The sequence below is a fragment of the Pimephales promelas genome, chromosome 3 (assembly GCF_988280905.1).
Source record: "Pimephales promelas chromosome 3, fPimPro1.hap1.1, whole genome shotgun sequence".
NCBI classification, from domain to species: domain Eukaryota; kingdom Metazoa; phylum Chordata; class Actinopteri; order Cypriniformes; family Leuciscidae; genus Pimephales; species Pimephales promelas.
In genome coordinates, this window is record NC_142771.1 from 48,286,620 (window position 1) to 48,308,448 (window position 21,829).

At 40.9% G+C, this 21,829-nt stretch overlaps 1 protein-coding gene and 5 non-coding genes across 6 annotated transcripts; 1 reads left to right on the plus strand and 5 right to left on the minus strand.

Moving 5' to 3' along the window:
* Window positions 1-2,281: 2,281 nt before the first annotated feature.
* Window positions 2,282-2,354, minus strand: trnav-uac (transfer RNA valine (anticodon UAC)). Its single transcript has one exon. It is a non-coding gene; the product is annotated as a tRNA-Val (tRNA).
* Window positions 2,355-3,345: 991 nt separating this feature from the next.
* trnav-uac (transfer RNA valine (anticodon UAC)) lies at window positions 3,346-3,418 on the minus strand. Its single transcript has one exon. It is a non-coding gene; the product is annotated as a tRNA-Val (tRNA).
* A 555-nt stretch (window positions 3,419-3,973) lies between these two features.
* On the minus strand, window positions 3,974-4,046 carry trnav-uac (transfer RNA valine (anticodon UAC)). The gene has a single exon. It is a non-coding gene; the product is annotated as a tRNA-Val (tRNA).
* Window positions 4,047-15,581: 11,535 nt separating this feature from the next.
* Window positions 15,582-15,654, minus strand: trnav-uac (transfer RNA valine (anticodon UAC)). Its single transcript has one exon. It is a non-coding gene; the product is annotated as a tRNA-Val (tRNA).
* A 991-nt stretch (window positions 15,655-16,645) lies between these two features.
* Window positions 16,646-16,718, minus strand: trnav-uac (transfer RNA valine (anticodon UAC)). Its single transcript has one exon. It is a non-coding gene; the product is annotated as a tRNA-Val (tRNA).
* Window positions 16,719-19,027: 2,309 nt separating this feature from the next.
* Window positions 19,028-19,850, plus strand: LOC148995105 (uncharacterized). The gene is made up of 2 exons (XM_089128068.1): window positions 19,028-19,734; window positions 19,837-19,850. The coding sequence occupies exons 1-2, from the start codon at window positions 19,035-19,037 to the stop codon at window positions 19,848-19,850; spliced, it is 714 nt and encodes a 237-aa protein (XP_088984194.1). The 5' UTR covers window positions 19,028-19,034.
* The last annotated feature ends 1,979 nt before the right edge of the window (window positions 19,851-21,829 follow it).

Here is a 21,829-nt window from a genome sequence, read left to right on the forward strand (position 1 = left end):
TTCCGCCCAGTTTCGAACTGAGGACCTTTGGCGTGTAAAGCGAACGTGATAACCACTACACTAAGGAAACTTAACTTGGAAGACAGTCCGACCTCTTTTAGCGTACGCTTGTTCAAAAGCGACTGAAACGATAGACTGCCCACTGTCCTTAAAATGGCAAAAAGCTGCTATTTTTGTTGGCAGACTAAACATTTTTTATTACTCTACAGGAAACTTCAATGGTCATTTGTTTTGTTTTAGTCCTTTTCTAAAGAATTTACACCGCAAATCGCCCTGCAAGTGTTCTGACCTGCTCAACAGAAAACCACTCAAAAAATGTTAGCAAAGACCATCCACAGTTTCCGCCCAGTTTCGAACTGGGGACCTTTCGCGTGTGAGGCGAACGTGATAACCACTACACTACGGAAACATGCCCTGTAAGTGCAGGCAGAAATCTTCTGGTGCAGGCTTGTTAAAAAGTGTATAAAGGAAAAGTGAGCTGAGCCCTCCTGTTGTGGCAAACAGTTTAAATTTTCTGCCAAAAGCCAATTGCTGTTTCTGCTCGGTTTCGAACCGAGGACCTTTCGCGTGTTAGGTGAACGTGATGACCACTACACTACAGAAACCTCCTTATGTAAGACATGTGCTTTTTCGAAAATGGCTCCATCCCATAATCTTTCCTGCAAGCATTGTGACAAGCTGTTTAAATTCCACAAACAACAGATAAGAGCTCATTCGGAATGGCAGTCTGCCTACAGGTCTTTGGTACAATTGCCCTCACCTAATTTCAATAGTCCAAAAACTTTGTTGCGAATTTCAGCACGTATATTAAAAACCCCTTTACTTGTTTCCGCCCAGTTTCGAACTGAGGACCTTTGGCGTGTAAAGCGAACGTGATAACCACTACACTACGGAAACTTACCTTGGAAGACAGTCCGACCTCTTTTAGCGTACGCTTGTTCAAAAGCGACTGAAACGATAGACTGCCCACTGTCCTTAAAATGGCAAAAAGCTGCTATTTTTGTTGGCAGACTAAACATTTTTTATTACTCTACAGGAAACTTCAATGGTCATTTGTTTTGTTTTAGTCCTTTTCTAAAGAATTTACACCGCAAATCGCCCTGCAAGTGTTCTGACCTGCTCAACAGAAAACCACTCAAAAAATGTTAGCAAAGACCATCCACAGTTTCCGCCCAGTTTCGAACTGGGGACCTTTCGCGTGTGAGGCGAACGTGATAACCACTACACTACGGAAACATGCCCTGTAGGTGCAGGCAGAAATCTTCTGGTGCAGGCTTGTTAAAAAGTGTATAAAGGAAAAGTGAGCTGAGCCCTCCTGTTGTGGCAAACAGTTTAAATTTTCTGCCAGAAGCCAATTGCTGTTTCTGCTCGGTTTCGAACCGAGGACCTTTCGCGTGTTAGGCGAACGTGATGACCACTACACTACAGAAACCTCCTTATGTAAGCATGTGCTTTTCCGAAAATGGCTCCATCCCATAATCTTTCCTGCAAGCATTGTGACAAGCTGTTTAAATTCCACAAACAACAGATAAGAGCTCATTCGGAATGGCAGTCTGCCTACAGCTCTTTGGTACAATTGCCCTCACCTAATTTCAATAGTCCAAAAACTTTGTTGCGAATTTCAGTACGTATATTAAAAACCCCTTTACTTGTTTCCGCCCAGTTTCGAACTGAGGACCTTTGGCGTGTAAAGCGAACGTGATAACCACTACACTACGGAAACTTACCTTGGAAGACAGTCCGACCTCTTTTAGCGTACGCTTGTTCAAAAGCGACTGAAACGATAGACTGCCCACTGTCCTTAAAATGGCAAAAAGCTGCTATTTTTGTTGGCAGACTAAACATTTTTTATTACTCTACAGGAAACTTCAATGGTCATTTGTTTTGTTTTAGTCCTTTTCTAAAGAATTTACACCGCAAATCGCCCTGCAAGTGTTCTGACCTGCTCAACAGAAAACCACTCAAAAAATGTTAGCAAAGACCATCCACAGTTTCCGCCCAGTTTCGAACTGGGGACCTTTCGCGTGTGAGGCGAACGTGATAACCACTACACTACAGAAACCTCCTTATGTAAGACATTTGCTTTTTCGAAAATGGCTCCATCCCATAATCTTTCCTGCAAGCATTGTGACAAGCTGTTTAAATTCCACAAACAACAGATAAGAGCTCATTCGGAATGGCAGTCTGCCTACAGCTCTTTGGTACAATTGCCCTCACCTAATTTCAATAGTCAAAAAACTTTGTTGCGAATTTCAGCACGTATATTAAAAACCCCTTTACTTGTTTCCGCCCAGTTTCGAACTGAGGACCTTTCACGTGTAAAGCGAACGTGATAACCACTACACTACGGAAACTTAACTTGGAAGACAGTCCGACCTCTTTTAGCGTACGCTTGTTCAAATGCGACTGAAACGATAGACTGCCCACTGTCCTTAAAATGGCAAAAAGCTGCTATTTTTGTTGGCAGACTAAACATTTTTTATTACTCTACAGGAAACTTCAATGGTCATTTGTTTTGTTTTAGTCCTTTTCTAAAGAATTTACACCGCAAATCGCCCTGCAAGTGTTCTGACCTGCTCAACAGAAAACCACTCAAAAAATTTTAGCAAAGACCATCCACAGTTTCCGCCCAGTTTCGAACTGGGGACCTTTCGCGTGTGAGGCGAACGTGATAACCACTACACTACGGAAACATGCCCTGTAAGTGCAGGCAGAAATCTTCTGGTGCAGGCTTGTTAAAAAGTGTATAGACCATTTCACAAGATGTAAACAACACTGGTCCAGAAGCACTTCCTGTTTCAGTTTTTTAACACTACATAAAAGCTGGGATAAAATACAACCAACAGAAGATTTAAAACTGAATCAAAAAGTTAAACAAACATCTTTAAGATGTTTTCTTTACATGTGAAATAAAGAAAACGGTTCCAAACTGAAACAGGAAGTGCTTCTGGACCAGTGTTGTTTACATCTTGTGAAATGGTCTATAAAGGAAAAGTGAGCTGAGCCCTCCTGTTGTGGCAAACAGTTTAAATTTTCTGACAAAAGCCAATTGCTGTTTCTGCTCGGTTTCGAACCGAGGACCTTTCGCGTGTTAGGCGAACGTGATCACCACTACACTACAGAAACCTCCTTATGTAAGACATGTGCTTTTTCGAAAATGGCTCCATCCCATAATCTTTCCTGCAAGCATTGTGACAAGCTGTTTAAATTCCACAAACAACAGATAAGAGCTCATTCAGAATGGCAGTCTGCCTACAGCTCTTTGGTACAATTGCCCTCACCTAATTTCAATAGTCCAAAAACTTTGTTGCGAATTTCAGCACGTATATTAAAAACCAGTTTACTTGTTTCCGCCCAGTTTCGAACTGAGGACCTTTCGCGTGTAAAGCGAACGTGATAACCACTACACTACGGAAACTTAACTTGGAAGACAGTCCGACCTCTTTTAGCGTACGCTTGTTCAAAAGCGACTGAAACGATAGACTGCCCACTGTCCTTAAAATGGCAAAAAGCTGCTATTTTTGTTGGCAGACTAAACATTTTTTATTACTCTACAGGAAACTTCAATGGTCATTTGTTTTGTTTTAGTCCTTTTCTAAAGAATTTACACCGCAAATCGCCCTGCAAGTGTTCTGACCTGCTCAACAGAAAACCACTCAAAAAATGTTAGCAAAGACCATCCACAGTTTCCGCCCAGTTTCGAACTGGGGACCTTTCGCGTGTGAGGCGAACGTGATAACCACTACACTACAGAAACCTCCTTATGTAAGACATTTGCTTTTTCGAAAATGGCTCCATCCCATAATCTTTCCTGCAAGCATTGTGACAAGCTGTTTAAATTCCACAAACAGATAAGAGCTCATTCGGAATGGCAGTCTGCCTAAACCTCTTTGGTACAATTGCCCTCACCTAATTTCAATAGTCAAAAAACTTTGTTGCGAATTTCAGCACGTATATTAAAAACCCCTTTACTTGTTTCCGCCCAGTTTCGAACTGAGGACCTTTCGCGTGTAAAGCGAACGTGATAACCACTACACTACGGAAACTTAACTTGGAAGACAGTCCGACCTCTTTTAGCGTACGCTTGTTCAAAAGCGACTGAAACGATAGACTGCCCACTGTCCTTAAAATGGCAAAAAGCTGCTATTTTTGTTGGCAGACTAAACATTTTTTATTACTATACAGGAAACTTCAATGGTCATTTGTTTTGTTTTAGTCCTTTTCTAAAGAATTTACACCGCAAATCGCCCTGCAAGTGTTCTGACCTGCTCAACAGAAAACCACTCAAAAAATGTTAGCAAAGACCATCCTCAGTTTCCGCCCAGTTTCGAACTGGGGACCTTTCGCGTGTGAGGCGAACGTGATAACCACTACACTACGGAAACATGCCCTGTAGGTGCAGGCAGAAATCTTCTGGTGCAGGCTTGTTAAAAAGTGTATAAAGGAAAAGTGAGCTGAGCCCTCCTGTTGTGGCAAACAGTTTAAATTTTCTGCCAGAAGCCAATTGCTGTTTCTGCTCGGTTTCGAACCGAGGACCTTTCGCGTGTTAGGCGAACGTGATGACCACTACACTACAGAAACCTCCTTATGTAAGACGTGTGCTTTTTCGAAAATGGCTCCATCCCATAATCTTTCCTGCAAGCATTGTGACAAGCTGTTTAAATTCCACAAACAACAGATAAAAGCTCATTCGGAATGGCAGTCTGCCTACAGCTCTTTGGTACAATTGCCCTCACCTAATTTCAATAGTCCAAAAACTTTGTTGCGAATTTCAGCACGTATATTAAAAAGCCCTTTACTTGTTTCCGCCCAGTTTCGAACTGAGGACCTTTGGCGTGTAAAGCGGACGTGATAACCACTACACTACGGAAACTTAACTTGGCAGAAAGTCCGACCTCTTTTAGCGTACGCTTGTTCAAAAGCGACTGAAACGATAGACTGCCCACTGTCCTTAAAATGGCAAAAAGCTGCTATTTTGTTGGCAGACTAAACATTTTTTATTACTATACAGGAAACTTCAATGGTCATTTGTTTTGTTTTAGTCCTTTTCTAAAGAATTTACACCGCAAATCGCCCTGCAAGTGTTCTGACCTGCTCAACAGAAAACCACTCAAAAAATGTTAGCAAAGACCATCCACAGTTTCCGCCCAGTTTCGAACTGGGGACCTTTCGCGTGTGAGGCGAACGTGATAACCACTACACTACGGAAACTTGCCCTGTAGGTGCAGGCAGAAATCTTCTGGTGCAGGCTTGTTAAAAAGTGTATAAAGGAAAAGTGAGCTGAGCCCTCCTGTTGTGGCAAACCGTTTAAATTTTCTGCCAAAAGCCAATTGCTGTTTCTGCTCGGTTTCGAACCGAGGACCTTGTTAGGCGAACGTGATGACCAGTACACTACAGAAACCTCCTTATGTAAGACATGTGCTTTTTCGAAAATGGCTCCATCCCATAATCTTTCCTGCAAGCATTGTGACAAGCTGTTTAAATTCCACAAACAACAGATAAGAGCTCATTCGGAATGGCAGTCTGCCTACAGCTCTTTGGTACAATTGCCCTCACCTAATTTCAATAGTCCAAAAACTTTGTTGCGAATTTCAGCACGTATATTAAAAACCCCTTTACTTGTTTCCGCCCAGTTTCGAACTGAGGACCTTTGGCGTGTAAAGCGAACGTGATAACCACTACACTACGGAAACTTAACTTGGAAGACAGTCCGACCTCTTTTAGCGTACGCTTGTTCAAAAGCGACTGAAACGATAGACTGCCCACTGTCCTTAAAATGGCAAAAAGCTGCTATTTTTGTTGGCAGACTAAACATTTTTTATTACTCTACAGGAAACTTCAATGGTCATTTGTTTTGTTTTAGTCCTTTTCTAAAGAATTTACACCGCAAATCGCCCTGCAAGTGTTCTGACCTGCTCAACAGAAAACCACTCATAAAATGTTAGCAAAGACCATCCACAGTTTCCGCCAAGTTTCGAACTGGGGACCTTTCGCGTGTGAGGCGAACGTGATAACCACTACACTACGGAAACTTGCCCTGTAGGTGCAGGCAGAAATCTTCTGGTGCAGGCTTGTTAAAAAGTGTATAAAGGAAAAGTGAGCTGAGCCCTCCTGTTGTGGCAAACAGTTTAAATTTTCTGCCAAAAGCCAATTGCTGTTTCTGCTCGGTTTCGAACCGAGGACCTTTCGCGTGTTAGGCGAACGTGATGACCACTACACTACAGAAACCTCCTTATGTAAGACATGTGCTTTTTCGAAAATGGCTCCATCCCATAATCTTTCCTGCAAGCATTGTGACAAGCTGTTTAAATTCCACAAACAACAGATAAGAGCTCATTCGGAATGGCAGTCTGCCTACAGCTCTTTGGTACAATTGTCCTCACCTAATTTCAATAGTCCAAAAACTTTGTTGCGAATTTCAGCATGTATATTAACAACCCCTTTACTTGTTTCCGCCCAGTTTCAAACTGAGGACCTTTGGCGTATAAAGCGAACGTGATAACCGCTACACTAAGGAAACTTAACTTGAAAGACAGTCCGACCTCTTTTAGCGTACGCTTGTTCAAAAGCGACTGAAACGATAGACTGCCCACTGTCCTTAAAATGGCAAAAAGCTGCTATTTTTGTTGGCAGACTAAACATTTTTTATTACTCTACAGGAAACTTCAATGGTCATTTGTTTTGTTTTAGACCTTTTCTTAAGAATTTACACCGCAAATCGCCCTGCAAGTGTTCTGACCTGCTCAACAGAAAACCACTCAAAAAAGGTTAGCAAAGACCATCCACAGTTTCCGCCCAGTTTCGAACTGGGGACCTTTCGCGTGTGAGGCGAACGTGATAACCACTACACTACGGAAACATGCCCTGTAGGTGCAGGCAGAAATCTTCTGGTGCAGGCTTGTTAAAAAGTGTATAAAGGAAAAGTGAGCTGAGCCCTCCTGTTGTGGCAAACAGTTTAAATTTTCTGCCAAAAGCCAATTGCTGTTTCTGCTCGGTTTCGAACCGAGGACCTTTCGCGTGTTAGGCGAACGTGATGACCAGTACACTACAGAAACCTCCTTATGTAAGACATGTGCTTTTTCGAAAATGGCTCCATCCCATAATCTTTCCTGCAAGCATTGTGACAAGCTGTTTAAATTCCACAAACAACAGATAAGAGCTCATTCGGAATGGCAGTCTGCCTACAGCTCTTTGGTACAATTGTCCTCACCTAATTTCAATAGTCCAAAAACTTTGTTGCGAATTTCAGCATGTATATTAAAAACCCCTTTACTTGTTTCCGCCCAGTTTCGAACTGAGGACCTTTGGCGTGTAAAGCGAACGTGATAACCACTACACTACGGAAACTTAACTTGGAAGACAGTCCGACCTCTTTTAGCGTACGCTTGTTCAAAAGCGACTGAAACGATAGACTGCCCACTGTCCTTAAAATGGCAAAAAGCTGCTATTTTTGTTGGCAGACTAAACATTTTTTATTACTCTACAGGAAACTTCAATGGTCATTTGTTTTGTTTTAGTCCTTTTCTAAAGAATTTACACCGCAAATCGCCCTGCAAGTGTTCTGACCTGCTCAACAGAAAACCACTCAAAAAATGTTAGCAAAGACCATCCACAGTTTCCGCCCAGTTTCGAACTGGGGACCTTTCGCGTGTGAGGCGAACGTGATAACCACTACACTACAGAAACCTCCTTATGTAAGACATTTGCTTTTTCGAAAATGGCTCCATCCCATAATCTTTCCTGCAAGCATTGTGACAAGCTGTTTAAATTCCACAAACAACAGATAAGAGCTCATTCGGAATGGCAGTCTGCCTACAGCTCTTTGGTACAATTGCCCTCACCTAATTTCAATAGTCCAAAAACTTTGTTGCGAATTTCAGCACGTATATTAAAAACCAGTTTACTTGTTTCCGCCCAGTTTCGAACTGAGGACCTTTGGCGTGTAAAGCGAACGTGATAACCACTACACTAAGGAAACTTAACTTGGAAGACAGTCCGACCTCTTTTAGCGTACGCTTGTTCAAAAGCGACTGAAACGATAGACTGCCCACTGTCCTTAAAATGGCAAAAAGCTGCTATTTTTGTTGGCAGACTAAACATTTTTTATTACTCTACAGGAAACTTCAATGGTCATTTGTTTTGTTTTAGTCCTTTTCTAAAGAATTTACACCGCAAATCGCCCTGCAAGTGTTCTGACCTGCTCAACAGAAAACCACTCAAAAAATGTTAGCAAAGACCATCCACAGTTTCCGCCCAGTTTCGAACTGGGGACCTTTCGCGTGTGAGGCGAACGTGATAACCACTACACTACGGAAACATGCCCTGTAAGTGCAGGCAGAAATCTTCTGGTGCAGGCTTGTTAAAAAGTGTATAAAGGAAAAGTGAGCTGAGCCCTCCTGTTGTGGCAAACAGTTTAAATTTTCTGCCAAAAGCCAATTGCTGTTTCTGCTCGGTTTCGAACCGAGGACCTTTCGCGTGTTAGGCGAACGTGATGGCCACTACACTACAGAAACATCCTTATGTAAGACATGTGCTTTTTCGAAAATGGCTCCATCCCATAATCTTTCCTGCAAGCATTGTGACAAGCTGTTTAAATTCCACAAACAACAGATAAGAGCTCATTCGGAATGGCAGTCTGCCTACAGCTCTTTGGTACAATTGTCCTCACCTAATTTCAATAGTCCAAAAACTTTGTTGCGAATTTCAGCATGTATATTAACAACCCCTTTACTTGTTTCCGCCCAGTTTCAAACTGAGGACCTTTGGCGTGTAAAGCGAACGTGATAACCGCTACACTAAGGAAACTTAACTTGAAAGACAGTCCGACCTCTTTTAGCGTACGCTTGTTCAAAAGCGACTGAAACGATAGACTGCCCACTGTCCTTAAAATGGCAAAAAGCTGCTATTTTTGTTGGCAGACTAAACATTTTTTATTACTCTACAGGAAACTTCAATGGTCATTTGTTTTGTTTTAGACCTTTTCTTAAGAATTTACACCGCAAATCGCCCTGCAAGTGTTCTGACCTGCTCAACAGAAAACCACTCAAAAAAGGTTAGCAAAGACCATCCACAGTTTCCGCCCAGTTTCGAACTGGGGACCTTTCGCGTGTGAGGCGAACGTGATAACCACTACACTACGGAAACATGCCCTGTAGGTGCAGGCAGAAATCTTCTGGTGCAGGCTTGTTAAAAAGTGTATAAAGGAAAAGTGAGCTGAGCCCTCCTGTTGTGGCAAACAGTTTAAATTTTCTGCCAAAAGCCAATTGCTGTTTCTGCTCGGTTTCGAACCGAGGACCTTTCGCGTGTTAGGCGAACGTGATGACCAGTACACTACAGAAACCTCCTTATGTAAGACATGTGCTTTTTCAAAAATGGCTCCATCCCATAATCTTTCCTGCAAGCATTGTGACAAGCTGTTTAAATTCCACAAACAACAGATAAGAGCTCATTCGGAATGGCAGTCTGCCTACAGCTCTTTGGTACAATTGTCCTCACCTAATTTCAATAGTCCAAAAACTTTGTTGCGAATTTCAGCATGTATACTAAAAACCCCTTTACTTGTTTCCGCCCAGTTTCGAACTGAGGACCTTTGGCGTGTAAAGCGAACGTGATAACCACTACACTACGGAAACTTAACTTGGAAGACAGTCCGACCTCTTTTAGCGTACGCTTGTTCAAAAGCGACTGAAACGATAGACTGCCCACTGTCCTTAAAATGGCAAAAAGCTGCTATTTTTGTTGGCAGACTAAACATTTTTTATTACTCTACAGGAAACTTCAATGGTCATTTGTTTTGTTTTAGTCCTTTTCTAAAGAATTTACACCGCAAATCGCCCTGCAAGTGTTCTGACCTGCTCAACAGAAAACCACTCAAAAAATGTTAGCAAAGACCATCCACAGTTTCCGCCCAGTTTCGAACTGGGGACCTTTCGCGTGTGAGGCGAACGTGATAACCACTACACTACAGAAACCTCCTTATGTAAGACATTTGCTTTTTCGAAAATGGCTCCATCCCATAATCTTTCCTGCAAGCATTGTGACAAGCTGTTTAAATTCCACAAACAACAGATAAGAGCTCATTCGGAATGGCAGTCTGCCTACAGCTCTTTGGTACAATTGCCCTCACCTAATTTCAATAGTCCAAAAACTTTGTTGCGAATTTCAGCACGTATATTAAAAACCAGTTTACTTGTTTCCGCCCAGTTTCGAACTGAGGACCTTTGGCGTGTAAAGCGAACGTGATAACCACTACACTAAGGAAACTTAACTTGGAAGACAGTCCGACCTCTTTTAGCGTACGCTTGTTCAAAAGCGACTGAAACGATAGACTGCCCACTGTCCTTAAAATGGCAAAAAGCTGCTATTTTTGTTGGCAGACTAAACATTTTTTATTACTATACAGGAAACTTCAATGGTCATTTGTTTTGTTTTAGTCCTTTTCTAAAGAATTTACACCGCAAATCGCCCTGCAAGTGTTCTGACCTGCTCAACAGAAAACCACTCAAAAAATGTTAGCAAAGACCATCCTCAGTTTCCGCCCAGTTTCGAACTGGGGACCTTTCGCGTGTGAGGCGAACGTGATTACCACTACACTACGGAAACATGCCCTGTAGGTGCAGGCAGAAATCTTCTGGTGCAGGCTTGTTAAAAAGTGTATAAAGGAAAAGTGAGCTGAGCCCTCCTGTTGTGGCAAACAGTTTAAATTTTCTGCCAGAAGCCAATTGCTGTTTCTGCTCGGTTTCGAACCGAGGACCTTTCGCGTGTTAGGCGAACGTGATGACCACTACACTACAGAAACCTCCTTATGTAAGACGTGTGCTTTTTCGAAAATGGCTCCATCCCATAATCTTTCCTGCAAGCATTGTGACAAGCTGTTTAAATTCCACAAACAACAGATAAAAGCTCATTCGGAATGGCAGTCTGCCTACAGCTCTTTGGTACAATTGCCCTCACCTAATTTCAATAGTCCAAAAACTTTGTTGCGAATTTCAGCACGTATATTAAAAACCCCTTTACTTGTTTCCGCCCAGTTTCGAACTGAGGACCTTTGGCGTGTAAAGCGAACGTGATAACCACTACACTACGGAAACTTAACTTGGCAGAAAGTCCGACCTCTTTTAGCGTACGCTTGTTCAAAAGCGACTGAAACGATAGACTGCCCACTGTCCTTAAAATGGCAAAAAGCTGCTATTTTTGTTGGCAGACTAAACATTTTTTATTACTATACAGGAAACTTCAATGGTCATTTGTTTTGTTTTAGTCCTTTTCTAAAGAATTTACACCGCAAATCGCCCTGCAAGTGTTCTGACCTGCTCAACAGAAAACCACTCAAAAAATGTTAGCAAAGACCATCCACAGTTTCCGCCCAGTTTCGAACTGGGGACCTTTCGCGTGTGAGGCGAACGTGATAACCACTACACTACGGAAACTTGCCCTGTAGGTGCAGGCAGAAATCTTCTGGTGCAGGCTTGTTAAAAAGTGTATAAAGGAAAAGTGAGCTGAGCCCTCCTGTTGTGGCAAACCGTTTAAATTTTCTGCCAAAAGCCAATTGCTGTTTCTGCTCGGTTTCGAACCGAGGACCTTGTTAGGCGAACGTGATGACCAGTACACTACAGAAACCTCCTTATGTAAGACATGTGCTTTTTCGAAAATGGCTCCATCCCATAATCTTTCCTGCAAGCATTGTGACAAGCTGTTTAAATTCCACAAACAACAGATAAGAGCTCATTCGGAATGGCAGTCTGCCTACAGCTCTTTGGTACAATTGCCCTCACCTAATTTCAATAGTCCAAAAACTTTGTTGCGAATTTCAGCACGTATATTAAAAACCCCTTTACTTGTTTCCGCCCAGTTGCGAACTGAGGACCTTTGGCGTGTAAAGCGAACGTGATAACCACTACACTACGGAAACTTAACTTGGAAGACAGTCCGACCTCTTTTAGCGTACGCTTGTTCAAAAGCGACTGAAACGATAGACTGCCCACTGTCCTTAAAATGGCAAAAAGCTGCTATTTTTGTTGGCAGACTAAACATTTTTTATTACTCTACAGGAAACTTCAATGGTCATTTGTTTTGTTTTAGTCCTTTTCTAAAGAATTTACACCGCAAATCGCCCTGCAAGTGTTCTGACCTGCTCAACAGAAAACCACTCAAAAAATGTTAGCAAAGACCATCCACAGTTTCCGCCCAGTTTCGAACTGGGGACCTTTCGCGTGTGAGGCGAACGTGATAACCACTACACTACGGAAACTTGCCCTGTAGGTGCAGGCAGAAATCTTCTGGTGCAGGCTTGTTAAAAAGTGTATAAAGGAAAAGTGAGCTGAGCCCTCCTGTTGTGGCAAACAGTTTAAATTTTCTGCCAAAAGCCAATTGCTGTTTCTGCTCGGTTTCGAACCGAGGACCTTTCGCGTGTTAGGCGAACGTGATGACCACTACACTACAGAAACCTCCTTATGTAAGACATGTGCTTTTTCGAAAATGGCTCCATCCCATAATCTTTCCTGCAAGCATTGTGACAAGCTGTTTAAATTCCACAAACAACAGATAAGAGCTCATTCGGAATGGCAGTCTGCCTACAGCTCTTTGGTACAATTGTCCTCACCTAATTTCAATAGTCCAAAAACTTTGTTGCGAATTTCAGCATGTATATTAACAACCCCTTTACTTGTTTCCGCCCAGTTTCAAACTGAGGACCTTTGGCGTGTAAAGCGAACGTGATAACCGCTACACTAAGGAAACTTAACTTGAAAGACAGTCCGACCTCTTTTAGCGTACGCTTGTTCAAAAGCGACTGAAACGATAGACTGCCCACTGTCCTTAAAATGGCAAAAAGCTGCTATTTTTGTTGGCAGACTAAACATTTTTTATTACTCTACAGGAAACTTCAATGGTCATTTGTTTTGTTTTAGACCTTTTCTTAAGAATTTACACCGCAAATCGCCCTGCAAGTGTTCTGACCTGCTCAACAGAAAACCACTCAAAAAATGTTAGCAAAGACCATCCACAGTTTCCGCCCAGTTTCGAACTGGGGACCTTTCGCGTGTGAGGCGAACGTGATAACCACTACACTACGGAAACATGCCCTGTAGGTGCAGGCAGAAATCTTCTGGTGCAGGCTTGTTAAAAAGTGTATAAAGGAAAAGTGAGCTGAGCCCTCCTGTTGTGGCAAACAGTTTAAATTTTCTGCCAAAAGCCAATTGCTGTTTCTGCTCGGTTTCGAACCGAGGACCTTTCGCGTGTTAGGCGAACGTGATGACCAGTACACTACAGAAACCTCCTTATGTAAGACATGTGCTTTTTCGAAAATGGCTCCATCCCATAATCTTTCCTGCAAGCATTGTGACAAGCTGTTTAAATTCCACAAACAACAGAAAAGAGCTCATTCGGAATGGCAGTCTGCCTACAGCTCTTTGGTACAATTGTCCTCACCTAATTTCAATAGTCCAAAAACTTTGTTGCGAATTTCAGCATGTATATTAAAAACCCCTTTACTTGTTTCCGCCCAGTTTCGAACTGAGGACCTTTGGCGTGTAAAGCGAACGTGATAACCACTACACTACGGAAACTTAACTTGGAAGACAGTCCGACCTCTTTTAGGGTACGCTTGTTCAAAAGCGACTGAAACGATAGACTGCCCACTGTCCTTAAAATGGCAAAAAGCTGCTATTTTTGTTGGCAGACTAAACATTTTTTATTACTCTACAGGAAACTTCAATGGTCATTTGTTTTGTTTTAGTCCTTTTCTAAAGAATTTACACCGCAAATCGCCCTGCAAGTGTTCTGACCTGCTCAACAGAAAACCACTCAAAAAATGTTAGCAAAGACCATCCACAGTTTCCGCCCAGTTTCGAACTGGGGACCTTTCGCGTGTGAGGCGAACGTGATAACCACTACACTACAGAAACCTCCTTATGTAAGACATTTGCTTTTTCGAAAATGGCTCCATCCCATAATCTTTCCTGCAAGCATTGTGACAAGCTGTTTAAATTCCACAAACAACAGATAAGAGCTCATTCGGAATGGCAGTCTGCCTACAGCTCTTTGGTACAATTGCCCTCACCTAATTTCAATAGTCCAAAAACTTTGTTGCGAATTTCAGCACGTATATTAAAAACCAGTTTACTTGTTTCCGCCCAGTTTCGAACTGAGGACCTTTGGCGTGTAAAGCGAACGTGATAACCACTACACTAAGGAAACTTAACTTGGAAGACAGTCCGACCTCTTTTAGCGTACGCTTGTTCAAAAGCGACTGAAACGATAGACTGCCCACTGTCCTTAAAATGGCAAAAAGCTGCTATTTTTGTTGGCAGACTAAACATTTTTTATTACTCTACAGGAAACTTCAATGGTCATTTGTTTTGTTTTAGTCCTTTTCTAAAGAATTTACACCGCAAATCGCCCTGCAAGTGTTCTGACCTGCTCAACAGAAAACCACTCAAAAAATGTTAGCAAAGACCATCCACAGTTTCCGCCCAGTTTCGAACTGGGGACCTTTCGCGTGTGAGGCGAACGTGATAACCACTACACTACGGAAACATGCCCTGTAAGTGCAGGCAGAAATCTTCTGGTGCAGGCTTGTTAAAAAGTGTATAAAGGAAAAGTGAGCTGAGCCCTCCTGTTGTGGCAAACAGTTTAAATTTTCTGCCAAAAGCCAATTGCTGTTTCTGCTCGGTTTCGAACCGAGGACCTTTCGCGTGTTAGGTGAACGTGATGACCACTACACTACAGAAACCTCCTTATGTAAGACATGTGCTTTTTCGAAAATGGCTCCATCCCATAATCTTTCCTGCAAGCATTGTGACAAGCTGTTTAAATTCCACAAACAACAGATAAGAGCTCATTCGGAATGGCAGTCTGCCTACAGCTCTTTGGTACAATTGCCCTCACCTAATTTCAATAGTCCAAAAACTTTGTTGCGAATTTCAGCACGTATATTAAAAACCCCTTTACTTGTTTCCGCCCAGTTTCGAACTGAGGACCTTTGGCGTGTAAAGCGAACGTGATAACCACTACACTACGGAAACTTACCTTGGAAGACAGTCCGACCTCTTTTAGCGTACGCTTGTTCAAAAGCGACTGAAACGATAGACTGCCCACTGTCCTTAAAATGGCAAAAAGCTGCTATTTTTGTTGGCAGACTAAACATTTTTTATTACTCTACAGGAAACTTCAATGGTCATTTGTTTTGTTTTAGTCCTTTTCTAAAGAATTTACACCGCAAATCGCCCTGCAAGTGTTCTGACCTGCTCAACAGAAAACCACTCAAAAAATGTTAGCAAAGACCATCCACAGTTTCCGCCCAGTTTCGAACTGGGGACCTTTCGCGTGTGAGGCGAACGTGATAACCACTACACTACAGAAACCTCCTTATGTAAGACATTTGCTTTTTCGAAAATGGCTCCATCCCATAATCTTTCCTGCAAGCATTGTGACAAGCTGTTTAAATTCCACAAACAACAGATAAGAGCTCATTCGGAATGGCAGTCTGCCTACAGCTCTTTGGTACAATTGCCCTCACCTAATTTCAATAGTCAAAAAACTTTGTTGCGAATTTCAGCACGTATATTAAAAACCCCTTTACTTGTTTCCGCCCAGTTTCGAACTGAGGACCTTTCACGTGTAAAGCGAACGTGATAACCACTACACTACGGAAACTTAACTTGGAAGACAGTCCGACCTCTTTTAGCGTACGCTTGTTCAAATGCGACTGAAACGATAGACTGCCCACTGTCCTTAAAATGGCAAAAAGCTGCTATTTTTGTTGGCAGACTAAACATTTTTTATTACTCTACAGGAAACTTCAATGGTCATTTGTTTTGTTTTAGTCCTTTTCTAAAGAATTTACACCGCAAATCGCCCTGCAAGTGTTCTGACCTGCTCAACAGAAAACCACTCAAAAAATTTTAGCAAAGACCATCCACAGTTTCCGCCCAGTTTCGAACTGGGGACCTTTCGCGTGTGAGGCGAACGTGATAACCACTACACTACGGAAACATGCCCTGTAAGTGCAGGCAGAAATCTTCTGGTGCAGGCTTGTTAAAAAGTGTATAGACCATTTCACAAGATGTAAACAACACTGGTCCAGAAGCACTTCCTGTTTCAGTTTTTTAACACTACATAAAAGCTGGGATAAAATACAACCAACAGAAGATTTAAAACTGAATCAAAAAGTTAAACAAACATCTTTAAGATGTTTTCTTTACATGTGAAATAAAGAAAACGGTTCCAAACTGAAACAGGAAGTGCTTCTGGACCAGTGTTGTTTACATCTTGTGAAATGGTCTATAAAGGAAAAGTGAGCTGAGCCCTCCTGTTGTGGCAAACAGTTTAAATTTTCTGACAAAAGCCAATTGCTGTTTCTGCTCAGTTTCGAACCGAGGACCTTTCGCGTGTTAGGCGAACGTGATCACCACTACACTACAGAAACCTCCTTATGTAAGACATGTGCTTTTTCGAAAATGGCTCCATCCCATAATCTTTCCTGCAAGCATTGTGACAAGCTGTTTAAATTCCACAAACAACAGATAAGAGCTCATTCAGAATGGCAGTCTGCCTACAGCTCTTTGGTACAATTGCCCTCACCTAATTTCAATAGTCCAAAAACTTTGTTGCGAATTTCAGCACGTATATTAAAAACCAGTTTACTTGTTTCCGCCCAGTTTCGAACTGAGGACCTTTCGCGTGTAAAGCGAACGTGATAACCACTACACTACGGAAACTTAACTTGGAAGACAGTCCGACCTCTTTTAGCGTACGCTTGTTCAAAAGCGACTGAAACGATAGACTGCCCACTGTCCTTAAAATGGCAAAAAGCTGCTATTTTTGTTGGCAGACTAAACATTTTTTATTACTCTACAGGAAACTTCAATGGTCATTTGTTTTGTTTTAGTCCTTTTCTAAAGAATTTACACCGCAAATCGCCCTGCAAGTGTTCTGACCTGCTCAACAGAAAACCACTCAAAAAATGTTAGCAAAGACCATCCACAGTTTCCGCCCAGTTTCGAACTGGGGACCTTTCGCGTGTGAGGCGAACGTGATAACCACTACACTACGGAAACATGCCCTGTAGGTGCAGGCAGAAATCTTCTGGTGCAGGCTTGTTAAACAGTGTATAAAGGAAAAGTGAGCTGAGCCCTCCTGTTGTGGCAAACAGTTTAAATTTTCTGCCAAAAGCCAATTGCTGTTTCTGCTCGGTTTCGAACCGAGGACCTTTCGCGTGTTAGGCGAACGTGATCACCACTACACTACAGAAACCTCCTTATGTAAGACATGTGCTTTTTCGAAAATGGCTCCATCCCATAATCTTTCCTGCAAGCATTGTGACAAGCTGTTTAAATTCCACAAACAACAGATAAAAGCTCATTCGGAATGGCAGTCTGCCTACAGCTCTTTGGTACAATTGCCCTCACCTAATTTCAATAGTCCAAAAACTTTGTTGCGAATTTCAGCACGTATATTAAAAACCCCTTTACTTGTTTCCGCCCAGTTTCAAACTGAGGACCTTTCGCGTGTAAAGCGAACGTGATAACCACTACACTACGGAAACTTAACTTGGAAGACAGTCCGACCTCTTTTAGCGTACGCTTGTTCAAAAGCGACTGAAACGATAGACTGCCCACTGTCCTTAAAATGGCAAAAAGCTGCTATTTTTGTTGGCAGACTAAACATTTTTTATTACTCTACAGGAAACTTCAATGGTCATTTGTTTTGTTTTAGTCCTTTTCTAAAGAATTTACACCGCAAATCGCCCTGCAAGTGTTCTGACCTGCTCAACAGAAAACCACTCAAAAAATGTTAGCAAAGACCATCCACAGTTTCCACCCAGTTTCGAACTGGGGACCTTTCGCGTGTGAGGCGAACGTGATAACCACTACACTACGGAAACATGCCCTGTAGGTGCAGGCAGAAATCTTCTGGTGCAGGCTTGTTAAAAAGTGTATAAAGGAAAAGTGAGCTGAGCCCTCCTGTTGTGGCAAACCGTTTAAATTTTCTGCCAGAAGCCAATTGCTGTTTCTGCTCGGTTTCGAACCGAGGACCTTTCGCGCGGGAGCCGAAAATGGCTAAGCTTAACTTCCCTTAACTTTTCCCATTCATTCTCTATGGTAGTGCTTAACACTACGGATGCAATATACTTTTGGCCACACGTAGACTTCATGGCGCTGTTTCATTTTTCCATGGCGGGGAAATTAAAAGCGTAGTGTCATCTGTCAATCATTCGCAGTGGAGGAGGGGAGACCCGTTTTACTATCGGAGATATTTGTTTACCGAATCGTCGATTCGTCGTCAAATTGTTTTTTTTTTCAACAAATATTTACTGTCTAAACTACCTTGAGACAGATTTTTAACGAATTGTCAGCAAATTGCTTTGTTTTTTTTTACAACAAATATTTACTCTACACTACCTTCAGACAGATTTTACCTCAGGTGACTGCATATACATTATTATTCATATATTTTATCATTTAAATTGCATATATATATATATATTAGCATGTAATCGTATTGCTTGTGACGTTAAGGAACCCAGTAAACCAAACTCCTTGTTGTAAATACAGCTGCTATTGTAACGTTTGTAACGTTAAAGTTGAATGTTTAATCATTGATTTCTTAATATGCACTCAAATAAAATGTTTCAAATATATATGTTAACAGTGCAGTGTGATGTAGTACTTTTAATGCATTATATGGTACACACAAATATATTACATTTAAATTACAAAAAAATATGTGTGCAATTTAATGGTATATTATATGAATAACATTTTAGTATGATTAATAAACAGTATAGATAAAGATAAATAGATAAAGAAAAAATAGTGTGTGAAAGAGGGTATTGTGCAATTAATATTAATTATTTCATAAAAAAAAGGTTCATTTAATTGTTGTTTTATTTATTAAGAAATAAGACCATGTTTTATTTATTAAGAAATAAGATCATTTAAATCAGAATAGAAGTGTGTTAATTAATTGTGTTAATGCAACAGATCATAAACAGTAATCAGCTCTTTGTGAATGTATATGTACAGCACAGCAGGATGAAGGTGAAAGTGATCTTCCCTGGCAAGATCAAAGTGTGCTTCAGGAAAGGGCCTACTGGATATCTGAGACAAGATCCCTCAGATGAAGCCAAGAGGATCAAAGACAACCCCAATCTCCAGGACAAATCAGCCCCTCAAAGGGAAGACAAGGTCAAGGAGAATGCGCGCTCTGTTGTCTTCATGAGAGGAGGAGATGTGTCAGACAGAAAAGAGGTGCTGGGAGAGTATGTGCTTCAGTTTGGAAAGTACAAAGGCAAGTCATTCCGGTGGCTGCTAGAGAATGATGTAGGCTATACCATATTCTTGACTAAGAAGGTTGAGGAGGAGGAGAGAGCCGGTCAGTTTAAACCAGAGGGTCCCAAGAAAGACAGCCTACTTTCATTTCTTGAGTACAGTAGAAGCTTCCAGGAAATCGAGGACCTCCTGAAGTATTTAACTGGAAGATCAGTAGCACCACCTGTGAGGAATGAAGATGACAACTTGGTAGGCTTTGGGATTAATGCAGAAAAGACTTGGAGGGATGTTTGGGAGAGCAGAGCAGATGGATATGCTGCATTCATCCTCCAGAAACAGTGTGTCCCAGGCAGCAAAATGTATCGGCTGCAGCAGTACCTCACTCAGAAAAAGAGCCAGCTTCAGAGTGTTTCAGCGAAACCTGCTTCCACTGGCCTTACACCATCTGCCTCTCATCCTCTAGGTTTGTTACCAGTACAGTTGAGTATACATAAGGTTAAGTTGAATTAATAAAATGTGGGATGACATATGATTCGCATCTTTGCTTTTATGCTTTGTTTTACAGAAATGGAGGATTGATTAAGTATGAATTAAATTGATCAAAAGTTACAGTAAATGCATTTCTAATGTTCCAAATTAAAAAATTAAAGCTGTTCTTCTGAACTTTCTATTCATCAAAGAATCCTGAAAACATTTTTACACAACTGTTTCCAAAACTTTTGACTGGTAGTATAGGTCCACGTGTGCTCCAACACACGCACGCACACACACACACACACACACACACACACACACACACACACACACACACACACACACACACACACACACACACACACACAGTATTTATTGTAGTTGCTATATCCATATTTTTCTGAATGTATACCCATATGAATGTGGAGTCTGGGTATTGCTGTAAAAGAGCTTAATGCTCAGTCAATTTTCCCTGAATAAACAACAGTTGATGATATTTATAATTCCATCCTTTCATACCAATCTTTGGTTTGTTCTTTTTCCATAGAAGTGGAGGAAGGTGAAGAATTGGGGAGGATGATGCTACCCACAATTTCATCTAAAATTCCCAGACAACTGAGTGAGAACCACATACATAGACATACTTGCTCTATCAAACTGCATTTATTTCCATGAAACATCATTACATTTTTATTCAGGATTATTCAAGATGCTAATGTTTGGGATGTTACATTGTTTCTGCACTGTGCATGGTTCACAAATTGTCCCTATGGCCAAAGGTCATATTCTGACTACACACTGGGGATGATTCTGTCTTTAATTAGGATTATCCATCCAACTCATTGTCAAATCACTGTTTGTTTATTAGGTATGATCAGGCCTGTTCTAATGCCTGTAAATTATTATAGTAGTTTATTCATATTGCTTAGACACTAAAAGTAGAAGTTGATGCCCACTCAGTGAATGCAGTCATGTACCTAATCTTCAGACCAAGTCTGCAAAACTGCAAGCACATTATACGCTTTACACGCAACTGAAAAACAAACGTTTACATACATATGTAATACTTATATATGCGCACACACACGCACGCACACACACGCACACACACACACACACACACACACACACACTGCATGAATCAAACTAAACATTGTAATACACAGACTGCTTTAATTCAATTTAATTGGAAATCCCAAAATAAAGTTAGTTTGTACTCAAGTGAGATATTCAACAAATAAAAAACTCAATGTAAAAGTTTGACTCAAGCTCACATAAAAAGAAATGTATATAACTTATAAGAACTAGAAAACAACGTCTGTGTTTGTATTATAAAGCACTGAATTATAAGCACAACATGAGCAAAAGAGATTCAGTATCATTGACTGAACTACAGAAAGGAGCAACATTTACATTCTGATGTCAAATCTCTTTTTACATGTATGATTTCTACAATAAAAGATGAACTAAATATGAACTCAGTGTAGAAATAAATGAAGGAGAAACAAACCTGTAATAAACTGAATAAACTCATAGTGAGACGCAGTATAGAGATATGCTTAGAATTGTTTGTTGACAGGAATAATGCTATTCTGATAATAATATCATTGTTTTAGATTAAATAATTATACAAAAATATCAGTAACACTTTAAAGCCTTTATACATATTGCATTATAAAGGTATTTTTTAATGCATTAATTATATATTGTTTTACTCATTATAATGCATGTATGATCTCATCAATAATTGTAACCAAGGCTTTAACACATTATAATATTATCTATTCATTTTCACACTCATGACAAACAACCAATTTCAGATGAAACAAGATATTTTAAGTATTATAATACATTTTAAATGTGGTTGCAATTATTTAAGAAAATATATACCCCATTATAACATACATTATGAAAACCTTTAAGGTGTATCGTACATTAAAGCTTGAAGTAAAGTTTTACCACAACATCTAATCATCAAAATAACCATTTATTATTAATAAATGTTGTTCTTGTTTCAACAGTAAAACACTTTCTGAAATCTAAATTGATTTATTTTTTAAATATGTAATTAAAAAGACTTACAT